This window comes from Hylobates moloch, unplaced genomic scaffold (assembly GCF_009828535.3).
Source record: "Hylobates moloch isolate HMO894 unplaced genomic scaffold, HMol_V3 SCAFFOLD_13, whole genome shotgun sequence".
In the NCBI taxonomy this organism is placed as follows: Eukaryota; Metazoa; Chordata; class Mammalia; order Primates; family Hylobatidae; genus Hylobates; species Hylobates moloch.
The window spans coordinates 157006-173966 of record NW_026652288.1 but is presented as its reverse complement, the minus strand read 5'-3'; the positions used below and the strand labels follow the sequence as shown (position 1 = coordinate 173966).

The 16961-nt window shown below is 38.4% G+C and overlaps 1 protein-coding gene across 7 annotated transcripts in view; it reads left to right on the top strand.

Moving 5' to 3' along the window:
* The window catches only part of SH3YL1 (SH3 and SYLF domain containing 1), a 44096-nt gene extending 27406 nt beyond the window's left edge, over positions 1 to 16690 (top strand). For 5 of the 7 annotated variants that reach the window (XM_058426381.1, XM_032172056.2, XM_032172059.2 and 2 more), the window contains 6 exons: positions 520 to 632; positions 1797 to 1925; positions 3835 to 4003; positions 5010 to 5088; positions 9883 to 9939; positions 15832 to 16630. In XM_058426381.1, coding sequence (XP_058282364.1) covers positions 520 to 632; positions 1797 to 1925; positions 3835 to 4003; positions 5010 to 5088; positions 9883 to 9939; positions 15832 to 16022 — 738 coding nt within the window. In that variant the 3' untranslated portion in view covers positions 16023 to 16630. Of the gene's footprint in view, positions 1 to 519; positions 633 to 1796; positions 1926 to 3834; positions 4004 to 5009; positions 5089 to 9882; positions 9940 to 15831 lie in introns of all 7 variants that reach the window. The other 2 variants (XM_058426378.1, XM_058426379.1) reach the window with 2 other exon arrangements.
* Positions 16691 to 16961: the final 271 nt, after the last annotated feature.

The window sequence follows — 16961 nt, the reverse complement described above, 5'->3', positions numbered from 1 at the left end:
GCCCAGGTTCAGCTTCCAGTAAGGAGCACACCGCTGGCCAGAAGGAGAGTGTAGAAAGTCTCTCAGGACCTTCAGCCCCGTCGTCCCTGGTGCTGTGCTCTTCGGGCTTGGCTTTTACGGAGTGTTTAATCTGATGAGATCAGAGAGCATGTTGGATCCCTTCCAACAACCTTTGTTTGACTTGTTAGCACTGACAGTTTACCTAACCCCACTAAACCTTAGGATCACCACCTACATGACCAGGTTGTGTGGAAGATTAAAGGACATGATGCAGGTAAACCTCATAGTATACACGTGGTGCACAGTAAATGCTCGCTGAGGTTTGTGGTAATTACCTGTGGCAATATTGGCTTCATAATTCATCAGCTCAAAATAAAAATATGGCTCTTGTCTCACATTCTTTCCTGTCTCTTGATGTTTTGCTACGATGCATATGGTGTAGTTGAGTGTTAGTCAAGATGAATTTTAAATGATATTTAGTCTTAACGATTTTTAAATCAATGAGTTTCTACACTTTAGGTATCAGACTTGGTGATAATTCTGAATTATGACCGTGCTGTAGAAGCTTTTGCAAAAGGCGGAAATCTAACCCTCGGAGGGAACTTGACTGTGGCGGTTGGGCCCTTGGGAAGGTGAGTTCTTTAAATAGATGTTAGACGGTAAAGGTTTAACAACTGCATATTTTATTTTGCATTAATAGGAACTTGAATTAAAATGAACAGATTTGTACATCCCCAGATTTATACGTGCCCAGAAGATTCGAGGTCATCACGAATAGGAAATTCGCAAAACACAGCCAGTGAGATAAGCTAGAAAATCTGAAACCAGAACACACGAGAAATAATGAAATGTTTTAGAAGCAGAGGCCATTGTATCTGTCAGACTTGAACATAAAATCCACCTTAAGCTTTGAGAGAGCCAAAGGCAAGTCAGATTTTATGATAAAGTTCAGCTTCGACTAGGAAAGAAAGAGCTTTTTTCAAAGTAAATCGTAAAAATTGGATATGGATTTGTTTTTTTGAGCCGTGTTTACAGTACTTAAAGTGTATTTTTCTTCTCTATTAATGAAACGCTAGTCTTGGATTAATTGTGCAGTGTAGAGATATTTTATACCCACACTATTTATAGAAGTTACACAGTAAAATCATCTAAAAATGTTTCTTGGTTCCATGAAAATACTCAATGCAAAAATAATCCAAATTCTTTAGCACTCTTGAGATGTATTTCCCAGTTTTAAGAGCGGAAGATCCAGTTGGAAAATACCAGAATTACAAATTTTTAAAATATATTTACACATGCTGCACTGTATTCTTTTGCAACACAGTTCTATATTACCAGAGCCTTCTGTAATAATTTCATGTTATGTTTTTCCCCCTGGCCTGTTTTTCCTCTAGGCCACATTAAAACATCTAATTTAGGCCTACAGTAAGTAAAACATAGAAACAGTTGAAGAAGGTACAGAACAAAATAATTCATTTGATTTTTTTTAATTTTAGTATTATTATACTTTAAGTTTTAGGGTAATAAAATTAAAAAAAAGGAAAGTTAAAAGAAAAAAAAGACTTAAAAAAAGAAAACAAAAACCAAAAAACACTAAGTGATGACTGCATGAAAAATAAGTAAAAAATATTACAGCATGCAATACAGGATTCAATGAAGTATATTTATTATTAAATGTGTTTCAATATCAAAAAAATAATAATTCATTTGAGCTAGAAGGAGAGTGCTAATTAAATAGTTATCCTCCGGCTTAGAGCTGCTCACAGCTTTGTGATGCAAAATCTTGTGCTTTGCAGGAACTTGGAAGGAAACGTGGCCCTGAGAAGCTCCGCTGCCGTCTTCACGTACTGCAAGTCGAGGGGACTCTTTGCAGGCGTGTCTTTAGAAGGGAGCTGTTTGATTGAAAGGAAGGAAACTAATAGAAAGTCAGTTCAAGTTAAAGTGATTTTAATTGAAAGTGTGATGAGAAAATAGTACTTCAAAAGTTGATACAGTTTGCAGATTACATTTATATATTCTTTTTACAACGTGTGGTTTTAAGTGTATATCTTACATTTAAAAATTAAATATACAAATAATATATGCTCATAGAAAATGCAGAAGACACACGAAAACTAAAAAAACTTTCGATCCCTTTAAAAGACTAACACAATTCACATTTTGCTTTACTGCCTTCCAACATTTTCCTAGGCATAATTTATTTTGTTTTGCCATATGTGATGGTAATCACCGTATATATTCAATTGTAAATGCTGTTTTTTCCACTTCGCATTTTAAGATAGCTGGAAACCATCATCCTCAGCAAACTATCACAAGGACAGAAAACCAAACACCACATGTTCTCATTCATAGGTGGAAATTGAACAATGAGAACCCTTGGACACAGGGAGGGGAACATCACACACTGGGGCCTGTCAGGGGGTTGGGGGCTGGGGGAGGGAGAGCATTAGGAGAAATACCCAATGTAGACGACGAGTTGATGGGTGCAGCACACCAACATGGCACATGTATACCTATGCAAAAAACCTGAACATTGTGCACATGTACCCCAGAACTTAAAGTATATTAAAAAAAAAAAAAAAGAAACATAAGCATAAGTTAGTAATACTCTTAGTTGGATGCACTGATTTCAGTGATTTTCAGATGTTTGTGGAAAGCACACCAGTTACAACTCATGGGTCAATCAGTATTCCTTGTTGTGAGGTTTCCTGTTCTACACTCCACCTTTGTCTTTTCTCCATGTCAAATAGAGACCAATTTAAAATACAGAAATACAGTTCGATTTTTAAAAAAAAAAGAATCTGGAAGTATCCTAAGAGGTAAAGGGAAACTTCTACTTTAAATTGGCATCTGGCTAATTTTTCCCAAAGATGCAAATTAAGTGGCTCTTACAAATTGCCACTAAAATATGTGTAAAGGCCCAGAAAGAGATAAAAAGCTAAGAGTGACAGCAGGACTTCTTCTAGAACCTGCAGAAGTTCCTTCATTGCCAGCCTGATCGGGCTGGCACCGCTGGCGTTGGCTGTTCACATTCGCCACGCATGGCAGACAGACCCGCCACTGAGACAAAACATGCAGTGTTTACCCCACCGAGTCACTCAGGAATTCAACAGCACTATTTGATAAAACTAAATATAAACCACAAGAGGTAGAAAATAGGAGGGATGGGGAAAAATAAGGTTTGCAGAACTATTCATCTTATAAAATCAAAAGTGATGGTTAACTCCTGGTTTTATTAATTTGAGAAAAGTTAACAAAAGAATGCTTTTAGAAACTTCTAGTTTGAGGCTGTTGGCAGGCCTTCCCACTAAAGTTCAACTAAACCCTGGATAAACTAAAACAAATATGTTGCTTAATGAATGGCGGGGCCTCCAAGCATATAAGGGAAATGTTTATTTAATCTTGATAAAAATAAATATTTTAAGGAAATTACAAAGGCACAGTTATAGGTACCATTTTTTTAAGAAACTTAAAACATAAAAACCTATAAAGATGTATGTGCTTGTGTATATTTATATGTGTTTATATATGAATATGTGTACGTATATATGGGCAAGTCTAAGTATTTCTATGATAATGTGGATGTGCTTCTTATATTAATAAAGAAAGGATACATATAAGGATATTTATGGTAGCTGCCTGTAGAGGTGAACTTTAGGGTACATTTAAGGCTTGAACATGGGATATTGCTTAAAGTTAGTGTTTAAAAAGTAGTGTATATGAAGTGCTATGTATGAATGATTATATATACACACCGTGTGCGCACATGCTATGTTTAACTCTAGAAAAGATTTGTGTATATTAAAATGTTTTTAATTTTATATTTCCCATTAGATTTTATTGTCAAGATATCCGAGCTTATGACATTTTATTTGGAGATACACCGCAGCCTGCTGAAGCCGAAGATCTTTATGAAATTCTTGATTCCTTTACTGAAAAGTATGAAAATGAAGGACAGCGAATCAATGCAAGAAAAGCAGCAAAGGAGCAGAGGAAGTCTTCTGTACCGTGTGGTTTTATGTTTCACTCAGTATTCTCAGAAATCTCTTTCTGTAGAACATTCTGTCCCTGATGTCAGGTTCCTAAGAACCTACTAAGCCTCCGTCGTAGTTTCACTGACTTCACGTTCTTGTGAAAAGGTCATGCTACCTTGACATTTCCTCTATACAAATTTCAGGGAAAAACATAATTTGTCTTCTGTGATTGCATTTCTCCAAGGATGGAACTTTGTTGTATCAATAATACAAATAATATTTGAGGCCGAGGCAGGTGGATCACTTGAGATCAGGAGTTTCAGACCAGCCTGGTCAACATGGCAAAACCCCCTCTCTACCATAAAAATAGAAACATTAGCTGGGCATGGTGGTGTGTGCCCATAATCTCAGCTACTCAGGAGGCTGAAACAGGAGGTCGCTTGAGCCCATGAGGTTGCACTGAGCCAAGATCATGCCATTGCACTCAGCCTAGGCAACAGAGCAAGACCTTGTCTCAATAATAATAATGCGAATAATAGTTGCAGATACTGACGCCTTTGTACGTTAATAGTTGCAGATACGGACACCTTTGTACTGACGCCTTGGGGCACCAAGGGATTTGTGTGCATTGTTCATGAGGTTCCACAGCACCTTTCAGAGTTGGTTTGATGCCTGTTTCATGGAATAAAAACTGAAGCCTAGAGTTTGTCTGCCACTGCCTGTGCCAGTCGCTTGCTAAGCCAATTACTACACCACCGTCCCTGCAGCTCCCTAAGATCTTGCACAGGTGGTCAGAGGTGCCTGGGGGAGATTAGCTTCCAGGCATGAGAAGAGCACACTCTGTCCACATCTGAGTCTTGTCATCCAGTTCAATTACATAGAGTCCAGAGGGGTGCATGTGAGCTTTGAGAGTGCCTCATTAATAAGCACATATGATAAAAGTTTGCTACATAAGCTCATTAGAAAAGAGTTATATGTGCCTAAGTAAAAACAAGATTTTAAAATGATGTGTATTTATCTTTTTGTTTCTCCCAGGCTAAAGAATTACCTCCAAAGCCATTGTCAAGACCACAGCAGTCATCTTCACCAGTCCAGCTGAACTCTGGCTCTCAAAGTAAATATTTTTGTTGCAATTCAAATACAATTGTAATTAAGTAATTATTAAATGTTATCATTAAGAAATCAAGATACATTGTTAAACTTTAGAGTTAAATAGAAAAACTAACATATTTAAGAGTAAAATAAGTGCTCAGCCTCTTCTAAATACATGAGACAAATTGTCATTGCTTATAATTTGTGAAAACTTCTGTTTCTATTCATAAGATACTTTCTTAAATCTACAAAGATACTTATCTTTAAAGGTTTTCTCATTTTCTGTGTCATTTCTTCCAAAAACCATCATCCTCCTGATTTGAAATGAGAACAAAATAAGCCTGTTTTTTTCTTATCATACTCACATATTTATAATTCTGAATATCAGTTTTGACATATGTTCTTTGGAGCTCAGGATTTCATAAGGTGGTTTTTAAACTAGATGACATTTATAAAGCACCAGGTTTTGGTCTTTATCTTTCTTTCTATCATTCATTTTTGTGAATCACTTGTGTTTCTGTTTTTCGTATGTGGAGGTTACCAGTAAATAGGAATATGTTGAAGTAGGGACTTTCATGTGATGACTGACTTAAACAAGAGTCATTGTGCTGTGGCTTTGGGTGCACAAAGGTGACTTTAATGTAGATCTTGCCTTTAGAGAACTTTTAGAACAAGAGGAGAGAGATTACGTGTATTAACATAACTGCTATTAGTGGGAGAAGGCATATGATAAGTTCTGCGGGGAGGAAATAGTAAAGCTCTGCAGAAGGCAGGAAGCGCATCCTCGGCCTCCTCCTTGATTTTCTGTAATCGTTTTCCCCAGTTTTGAGCCCACGTCCCTCATATGATTCTTGGCTGTGCCTTTGTCTGGTCTAAATGTAACCCTCCCAGGAAGATGCTCATTACCCGCCTGCCTCCTGCCCCTGCGTCTGTCTCCTGTTCTTTTGGGATGAGGCGTGGTGTCCACTGCTGATTCATGTTCAGATGATTGATTTACTGAAACTCATATTTGCAGTGACTAATGAGATATGAGCACTGAATTTATTTTTATTTTAGATCTGAGTGATTATATAAAATTTGACCCGTATGTATGTTTTAAAATATATAAAATGTCTTCACTGAGAATGGATACCTGCATATGCATGTATAAAATCCTCTCATTTATAAAAATTCTAGTCCTCTTAGTATCAAGTCCTTATCAGTGCGGATTTAAAAATGACTGTGGACCTTACCTCAAAAAATTCCTTTCAGTTAACAATTGAAAAGCTCTGAAGGTTGTTTCTGCTGTGTAACCCCCTTGTGTGAGCTTTCTAAAAACAGGCCCTTTGCCTGTGCCAGCCTCCGGATCTGTTTCCCACGGTGACCACGTGTGTTCCCCGAACCCTTTCTTGGGGAGATGGGCGGTGCCCTCCCCATTTTGCGCAGTCACAGCTGTGTCCCTGCCAGTGTACAGGTTAGCCTGGCCACGTTTCTGCAGCCTCAGCCTCACTCGACACACTCGTGAACACTCCTGCTCCCTCCACCTTTTCAGCTTCATCCTTCGCGGCTAGTCCTCTACAATTTTTCCATGCGATACCTTCATTTCTCATGTGCTGTATCTCTCGAGTTTTGAACATCAGTTTTAATTCAGTAAACTAAAAATGTAAAACTAGTGACTACTGTTAACCTTTTATGTTAAATCTGACCTTTTCTTAAGTTCTTTATTTAAAAACTAAGTATTTTCCATTTATTTACATACCCTTACATACGCACACACACATAATTTTATATAAATGCACATGTGTTCATATGGATGGTCTGTGAAGGCGGTATTTTTTTTCTTTTCCTTTGTTGTGTTGCTTCCTTTTTCCCATTTCACCTACGTTTTAACTTACAAGATACCTTCCTCTATCCTGATTCCAGGAACCCAGGTTCACAACATAAATTATGAACTTTCACGTTTTTCTCTCCATTCTTGTGCAGTCCTACACATGGCGTGTGCAAACATATACATAAACATGGCCAGAATATTTTTGTCTCATAAAAATGCTATCATCTTATATGTGCTTTACTAGATCTTCTTTATATTTCTTTATTTATTTGTTATTTGTTGGTTTGTTTTGCTCAACAACTCCACATAGAAATCCCTAAGTCAACTGGTATAGTTCTGTTTGCTTCTTTTTAATAATTATTCAGTATTCCATGGCACAAATGTATATAGTTTACTCAGTGACTCTCCTGTTGATGTATATTAACTTTATTTCAGATTTTTTCCATGCCAAACAGTGCCACAATTGATATACTTCTAAATTAATATTTATATATACTGGCACTTTTATTTTTTTTGAGATAGTTACCAGGAGTGGACATAATAGGTCAAATAATATATTTTTAAAGTTTTAACAGATTTAGCAGATTACTTTTCAAAATTTTTTACTACTTAGAGTCTCATCAACCATTTCCCCACCATAACATTCACCAGCATATGCATTCCCCACCATGTATACCACCCACCATGTACAATCCTAACCATATATACTCCCCACCATATATACACTCCCCCATAACCTTCCCACCATAATAGTCCTCACTTATAGTTGCTTCCACCATAGGCATTTCCTGCCATGCACATTTCTCATTAGACACCATATGCATTCTCCATCATGTATACTACCCACCATATGCATTCCCCAACATGTATACCACCCACCATATGCATTCCCCAACATGTGTACCACCCACCACGTGCATTTTTCACCATGTTTACTACCCACCATATGCATTCTCCACTATATGAATTATCCACCATGTATGCTGCCCACCATATTCTGTACCGTGTATACTACCCACCATGTGCAATCCTAACCATATATACTCCCCAATATATGTATTCTCCCCACCATATATACACTCCCCACCATATATACACTCCCCAATAACATTCCCAAGTCTTCATTATATAGGCTTCCCACCAGACATTCCCACTATACACATTCCCCACTGTATACATTCTCCACCATTTTCATTCTCAACCGTGTATCTTCCCCACCGTATGCATTCCCCACTATATACACTCTCCACCATCTACATTCCCCACCGAATGCATTTTCAACTGTGACATGCATTATGACATTCTTCAGCATATGCCTTCCTCACCAGTATTAGTGCAGAAGCATCTAGAAGATTTTGCCAGTCAAGGCTTGTCACAGCTCCTTGTTAATTGGATTGTATTTATCCCTATTAGTGAATGTAAACATCTCTTCATATAAATTGCTGGTGCCTTGGACTTAATCTTATCTGAAAAGTCTCTTCATTTCATTGGTCTGTTTTTCCTGTTGGGATATTTGTTGCTTTCTCAATTTTTGGAAATGTTATCTATATTACAGGTTTTGTTGGTCATTTGGGTTGCAGCATATTTCTACATTTATCATTTTTCTTTTGATCTTGTTTTTCGTAATTTTACTTTATGAAAGTTTTAAATTTTATCTAAAAATACGTCTATCATTTGTTTTTATAGATCTGGATACTTTGGTCATGGTTAAGGTCTTCCCACCTCCTACACAAGAGTGTATTCATAGTCTCCTAGATTTTCTTGTGATTTTTTATCTTTGCATTTACTGGATACTTAGTCTTCACATAATTTGAGATCATTTTCCTAATTTTCCCCTCCTCCCCAATATACAATTCTAGTTGAAATAGTATTATGTACTTGTATCCATTCTATAATTTTTCGATGCTAATTACAGTAACATTACATGTATACGTTTATTACTGAGATATAATAATTTTACCATTTCATGCTTTCCATTTGTTGAGATTTTATGTCTTTCAATAAGATTTCGTAATTTCTGTGCCTTTTGTGTTAAATTTGTTCCCAAGTACTTTGCGATTTTGATGTGCTAAGGCGAATGGAATGCACTTTTCTATTTCTGCTTAAGTACCGATTTTCAGTTAAGGAAATCTTAATTTGCATATATTTTGTTTGTCTTATATCTGGTCACTTGCTCAAAAATATTTCTAATCAGTGTTTAAAAATAGATTCTCATGGGATATTTGTATCCTTTTCCCCATCCCACCAATGTTTATTTCTAAATTCTTACTTTCATAAATTTCTTAGGCCAGTGGCCTTCAAACTGGTGTATGCCGGTCTTTAGGAGTACACAGAGACTGCAAAAGGGGGTGTGGGCGCAGGTCGCTTAAGAGACACCATCTCCAGATCTCCAGCTCCTAGATAAGTTATTTTTAAAGCAATCCAGCTACTTAAGAGACACCATCTCCAGATCTCCAGCTCCTGGATAAGTTCTTTTTAAAGCTGAACATGATGTACAGGGTGTGCTCTTCGTCTTCTATACTGTTAGAATCAGTTTTTCTACGGTTGAAGAAGAAAAGCAAACCCCCAGACCGTCCTGCCTCTTTCTACACTACGTTGCCCCCAGAGCGTCAGAACAGGAATCCAATGTGAAATGTGGATGCAGTTAGTGAATGGCTCTTATGCAGAGTAAATCCTTCCATGAATCAGTGATTTCTGTTTCTTCGCCTTCAACGCAATTGAAGAAGAACCTAATAGAATTGTCATCTGAATTTATAATGAGAATAGTGTGTGTACTTCTGTGTCATGCAGATATCAGGTATTTATCATCTACCTTATACTTCCTGTATCTTCTGGCTTTATTCAGGTATATACCTTCTGATCTGAAGCACAATCAAATGATGATGATCCTGTCAATTTAGTGATTTAAAATATTTGCTCAGCAAGGGCAGAATCTGGCCATTTTGTGTATTTTGTATAATATATACTAATAAGCTTTCAAAATCACTCTCTCCTCTTTTTTGGCAGGTAACAGAAATGAATATAAGCTCTATCCTGGACTTCCCAGCTATCACGAGACAGGTGGTAAATCAATAAATCTGTATGTTATAAATGATTCATATTCGTTTTGTGATCACAAACTTCCTAATTAATCTGACAGGTTATGAAAATCTCTGGGAAGTGTTCAGCCCTTTTCCTTAATTTATAGAATATTCACATTCTTTTGAGAAGTACTTCATTTAGAAAATGCTATGCTTTTGTTGTCTTACTTGCCTTTAAGATAATGAGGGTGATAGGAAGCTGACAGTCAGTGTTGTCTGTGTAGGGAGTGTGTGCTGGGGACAGCACTGCTGAGCCCCGGATAGGAGGTGACGGCCAGTGTTATCTGTGTAGGGAGTGTGTGCTGGGGACAGCACTGCTGAGCCCCGGGAGCCATGGCATCGTCTGAGGAGCACGTGATCTCCTCAACATTTGCTGTCCAGAAGCTTTTGAATTTATAATGGAAATAAAATGCCAAAGTTTGCTAATTCTGAATTACAATTTCATCCTTATTCCATTTTCTCTGTGTTTTAGCACCATAAATTTTATATTTCTAAGAATTTTATTTTTCACGTTCAAATGTTTTGTTATTATTGGAAACTACTTTATAAAACTTGTTAAGATTTACCATAGTAAAAATGGTCCTTCAACCTGTCTTACTTAAATATTCTTCAGAGGTTTTCCTGGAAAGAATTGAGCAATTGTTTGCAAATGTGAATGGGACACAAATTGAGGGCAAAGTTAAACAATCATAAACTAGCCGGTTCATTTTTTCACATTGAATACTTTAGTCATTGGAGTCACAAAGCTATATGCTGCTGGATATATAACTGTCGGAGAATTAAACATTTCATGTAAATAAAATACCAAAAAAATAGGTACTCAAGCATATTTTAAAAATTTATATCATGCAGATAAAAATATGTCAAAAAGGTCTCTTAAGCAGCATCCCCTGAGGAGAGGTCAGCATGTTCCTGATGGATTTAGGGTTGGTGACCTTTCTTTTCACCCTGGCCTCCCCTCCTGGGAGCCCACTCCGGTGTTTTTCCCAGATGTTTCTCCTCTGAGGGTTTGAGCGTCTGCTCCTAGAGTCCTGTATGGAGAGCAGGTGCAATGGTCGGGGGCTCACCTGCAGAAGATGCTGTCCCGTGGTCTTAGGTATGCAGAGAAAGCTCTGAGAGGTTATAAAAATGTGTTTCACCCTTTGTGGTTCACACCCATGTTACAGAGCATGTTAAAGAGACATCAAGTTCACACCCACGTTACAGGCTGGGTTAAAGAGACATGAAAAGTTTGGCCTTTGGATACACGTCCTTTAGAAGCAAAAGTGGTTAAGGTATAAATGTTGACACCAAGACAGCATAAACACCTAGATTTTTATCTTACACACCCTCTTACTTTTAAAGTCTCAAGATTAGACTTAGACTTGGGTGTCTGGTTGTTAAAGCGCTCCTAAACTTGACAAGGTCAGCTGACTGGCTGCACTTGCTTGGGAAGGGAGGGGGTCCCTACAGAGAGACAGAGCTGAGGGAAGCTGGCAGAAAAAGAGCTGAGGCCACGGATCCCCCAAAGAATGCCTTGGTAATGTGACGTTGGGAACTAGAGTTCCTTTCTATGTTAGAAACTTCCTATAAACAGCACCAAGGAAAAACGTTTCAGGATAAGAAGCTAAACTCAAGTGGACTGTGGAGACAGAGATTCCGATTTGAACCCCGTACTTTCACTTACCAGCTGTGGGACCCAAACAGAACATCACTTGCCATGGCTGGTTTCTCGGTTGCTTCTGTGTTTGTATTTGACGACAAGACAAGGTGAATTGTAACTCAGTCACCACTGGGTTAAGATTCCTTTAGCCCATTCTCCAAAGAGATTCTTGAAGAAAAAATTAAAAGGGAAGATTTACAGCCCCCTTTTTAAATAAAACTCACTTTACATTACTGTATTTTTTTAAAAGCAGCTGTGAAGGCATTAACCTCTTTCCAAGGATTTCCTCATGTTTGTTTACCATCACTGCAGAGAAAAGTCACAGTTACATGGCCCCAGGGCCCGAGCCTTAAATTGAAAACCTGATGAAGCAGAACACTCAGTCCTCCACGTGCGAGCTCCTGAATCTGTCTCAACCCCACAGAGGGGCTGTCGGGTGTGATGATCAGCTACATCACCTGTACTTTCCTCCCACCATCTTTTGGCTTTGCCCTTTGGAAGGTCCAGCTGCGTAGTTCTTGGGCCTCCCAGAGACACAAAGCTTGCAAATGCACGGTCCCATTTTCTGATCTTCCCTCTAGGGACTCTGGAAGGAATGGTTTCATAATCAAAAGCTTGGACCCTCCAGCGTCAGCATTCTTCCCCGTCCTCTTACCCATCCCATAGTTGTCCGGGATGGGGTTTCTCAACCTGGACACTACACACAATTTAGGCTGGATAACACTTTGTTGTAGGGGCTATCTTGTGCCTCATAGGGTGCTTAGCAAAGGCTGTGTTCTCCTAGTTGTGACCTTCCCAAGGCTGTGATTTTTCTCCTGAAACAGGTCAGGCCAGGGTTGCTGCATGGGGGCAACCTCATGCAGGCTCCATGATAAAGTGGACTGGAAGTGAAACAGGGACATCCGCAGACCAGCCTTCCTAATCATGGGCCTCAGGGCAGCTGCCAGTCACCAATGCTGACTGTGATCTAATTCTGCTTCCTGTTTGGGAAAAATAACCCCTACTTGAACTAAACTTGAATATTATAAAGGAAATGGCCAATTCCCTCAAAGATCCTTCCGATTTTTTAAGTACGTGAGTATAAAGCTTAAAGGCATATATTGTGCAGAAGGAAAGGCGTCTGTGAACGCCCAGCTTTTTAGTAACTCAGTGGGGTTTGCTTCCCGGTAACCAGGAAGGTTTTTCTTCATGGAAGGAGTCATTACTTGGCTCACCTATTTTTAGTGAACTCTTTTGTGGGCATTAAACTTCTCCTTGTGAAAATTATCTCTAATATTTACATTAAAGAGGAACTTAAAGTCATTTGGAGTTTTTCAAAGAAAAAAAACTCACAGGGCACAGCACTGACTGGCTTGTGAACTGTTATCTGAGAAAGCAGATAGGCTCCTGGATCTGCTGACCTCACTCCTGTGATTTTCATGTGGATGGAGTTTCTCCAACAACAGCTCAACTCCTGACTCTCCTGTACTCCTCCCCAGGAGGCAGAGGCATTTATGGTGAATTGGATGAGGAATTCGGCACAAGGAACAGTCAACACACATCTTAGCCTCAGTAAAGGATAAATGTGAGATCCTGGCCCCTCAGACCTTCAGTGGTGGCCTTGCCTTCAGCTGCACCTGAAAACCACCCACGTTGCTCCTCTACCCTCCTCTCTCACTCTGCTTTATCCTCGTTTAATTTGGAATCTGCAATTCAGAGAAAAATTAGACAACACCTGATTGTGAGGGCAGGGACCAAACCAGTTCTGCGATCTCTCCTTCTTTCTCTGTCTTAGTTCATAGTATATTTATTTCTCCTGTTATTCCTCATAAAATATATTCCTGAAACTGTTAGAACCAATTCAGTTATCAGGGATTACCCAGAACCATAGCATCGGCTGCTGTTATTTGTACAGTCTGGAAACCCAGTGAGGCAGGTCACCACATTAATCCTCCTTGAACATTTGCCTCATAAAAAAATGCTCTGATAAATGTCAGTTTGGTCTGTTGAGCACAATTTCATATTTACGAGGTTGTTGAGGGTCTTGGATGACCTGGAGACAAGCTTCATTGGATCCTGACCTTGGACAAGTTACTTGGCATCCACGTCAATTCTGTGACGTGGGATAGGAGTAGCTGGCTCATGGCAGTGCGCGGTGTAAGAGGAGCGCGTGTGAGTGCCTGCCACATGCCTGAGCAGTTCGCGGTGGCTGCTCTTCCCAGATGCACATCGATTGCTGTTGTTATCATTGTCATCGTCCTTATTATGCATTTTTGATTTTATAAATGAGACTGCAAGTGTATAAATGCATGGTAGCTAAGATGGCTGTGGCCCCCAGAACATTCCCTGATGTTCACAAGCACTCTTTTGATTCACTTCTTCCTATTATCTAACGTGTCTGGGAGACAAGAGGGAGGAGAACAGAGTTCCTGGAAGGTCTTCACTGATTTGTTCTGGTTAATTAAGATTCAACTTTATATGTGGATATCCTAAATATAATCGTGAATAAGAGATTTCCAGGATGGATTTTTCTTTAGCATTAGCTTGCATCCCGATCTGATGACAGGGAAGCATGGCGTGAGCGCCTGCCAGGTACCCCGTCCAGGGCAGAGCACTGCTGCTTTCACAGTGCATGGCAGCGACTGCTCATTAATGTGTAGAATTTAATCGTGTACTTAGAATGGTTAACTTACTTCTATTGTTTCTAGACTATGTCAAAATTTTATTTTGGTGACATTCTTTTAACCTTATTCCTTAAAATTGGTAAACTAAAAGTAAATATAGGACAAAATAAAATATACAGAAATTCTTTTTATTATAGAAAAAAGTAGTTATGCCAGTATTATCTCTAGTGTAATTATTATTAGGATTATTTCTTTAGAACTCAACTAAATGGCACATACTTTAAAGAAAGAACTGTAGCACCATCTTGTGTGAGCTACAAATTCAGTGTTTTAGTCAGAGTAGTTTGAAGTGTTGACTGTTTTTATTTCTTGTGGATGGACCAAATTCACTTTCTTCTTCTTCTTCTTCTTCTTATTATTATTATTATTATTATTGTATTATGGGTTCAAATAGGACCTGGCTGTAGAAACTGGTTATTGATGTTTTCTGTATGTCTGTACATCTAGTTGCCTAATTTATGCACAGAATTATATGAAGCATAGAAGCATCAGACTCCATGTAGCTGAGTGCTCAAAAACTGTTTCATTATATTTTTATGATGTTATATGGTTTATAATATTTAATATCCTTTATTCATGTTAACTGCTCAGTTCTCAAAGTATTTTCTTCCTTCTGCAATACATGGATGTACACATTGCATTGAAGTACTCGTGAAACATGTAAACATGCTCCTACCTGTGTTAATTCCAACTTACCTCTGATATTGAGAGGATGGATCAATTAAGCACAGAAATATAAACAGCCACAAAGCCCAGGGAGAAGAAATGTCTGCTGATGAAAGAGCAAAATATAACTGGGCTGTAATCTTCAAGCCCAGTGAGTAAAGAGCCAGGTTTTAAAGTTGAATCTCCTAGGGTTTGATATGAGCTCACATATCTGCCTTTTTTCCAGCGTCTGCCATCCATGAAACTGTCACAACTATCTTGGCCCCTTCCGGCTGCTGTAACAAAACACCATAGCCTGGGCAGCTCATAGACAATGGAATTTTATTTCTCACACTTCTGGAGGCTGGATTCCAAGATCAAGGTTCTAGGAGACACAGTGTCTGGCAAGGTCTCGGTTTCTGCTTCAGAGATGGTGCCATCTTGCTGTGTCCTCACAAGGAGGAAGGTGCAAGAAGCTCCCCTGAGGCTCTGTCTGTAAGGACACTGATCCCATTCATGAGGGGGAAACCTAATGACCTAATCAGCCCCCAGAGACCCCACTTCTAACACCATCACCTTGGGGTTGAGGATTTCAACACTTGAATCTCAGGGGGACACACATTCAGACCACAGCAATGACTATATTAAAATAGAAAAAAATATAAGTTGTATTATCTCATAGATTATTCAAAATTTAGACAATTATAACCAGAAGCATGTGCTAAATCCTTAGCTAGGTATATAATGTGCAGAGAAAAATAAGTTTAATAATGTGATGAAAATTACACAGACTGTTGTGGTTTCTGCCAGCCTCCAAGACATCAGCATGCCAAGCCCTAAGTGGTTAATGTTTATCTTACCAGCAGATACCCCCAATTTCTCCCTTAAAGAACATAAATATGTGAATGCTTTTTTCTTGTTTCAGGCAATTTGAATCAACCCATAGAAGTGACAGCACTGTATGCATTTGAAGGACAGCAGCCTGGGGATTTGAATTTTCAAGCTGGAGACAGAATCACAGTTATATCAAAAACAGATTCACATTTTGATTGGTGGGAAGGAAAGCTTCGAGGTCAAACTGGCATTTTTCCAGCCAACTATGTAACCATGAATTAAAGCGTATACTATTTTCTTCTTTGAGAATTACAAAAAAGTTATTTCTACACTGACAGGATTTACTAGTTAAGCAATGTTTAATATGAATTTTAAAAAACTTCTATTCTACAAAATTTCCATTCAGTACGTAAAAAATTTTGTTTTTCTATATAAAAAGAGTTGACTGACATATCTTTAAATACTTTGTACTAACTTTATCACACTTGCTGTGTCATAGAATATCATACAATTTATGTGCTCATAGTTCTTTTGTGAACACTTTCAAACATCGCTAAGCATTTGATCTGGCCATGTATATGGTAGCTGTATTTTAATTTGAGAATCTTGAGGGTAGAGCCACGAATTTCAATTCATACATTTCCATTTGCAAAGTGACTAGAGAAAAAGAAATCAGCTTAAATGAGGTATTAAGTAATGTTTAGAGTTGTAGGTATTAACTAGAATATAAATCCTTAGAAATCATCTTTATACCTTCAAAAATTATACTATGCATTTATCATAGAAATATGATTACAAAGAAGTCTGACTACCATGTCTTTAAACATACGGCATCTCTCAACTTTTCTTCCTTATGGGGCTACATTTGTTCATTTCAAGCAGTAGCATAAACTTACAGTGATATGGTAGACTTGTCTCTAAATAAAATTTTTAAATGTTTACTAAGTTAATATTTCAATTTTGTTTTTCTTTTTTTTTTTGTAAGGTAGGCAAAAGTCCTGTGTCTCATATGCAGGGTGAAATCCCCCTCCGTTTTGGGCTGCCTGAGCTCCTCCCTGAACTCTAGACTCCCCTCTCCAGCTATGCGCTTGACAGCTCCATTTGGACAAGGAGCGACACCTCAGCACTCATGGGCTCAAATCCAAGCTCTTCTTTCTCCTCACTTAGCTGCCCCTCCCACAGTGTTCCTCTTCCGTAAAAGTAAATGGAAATTCCATCCTT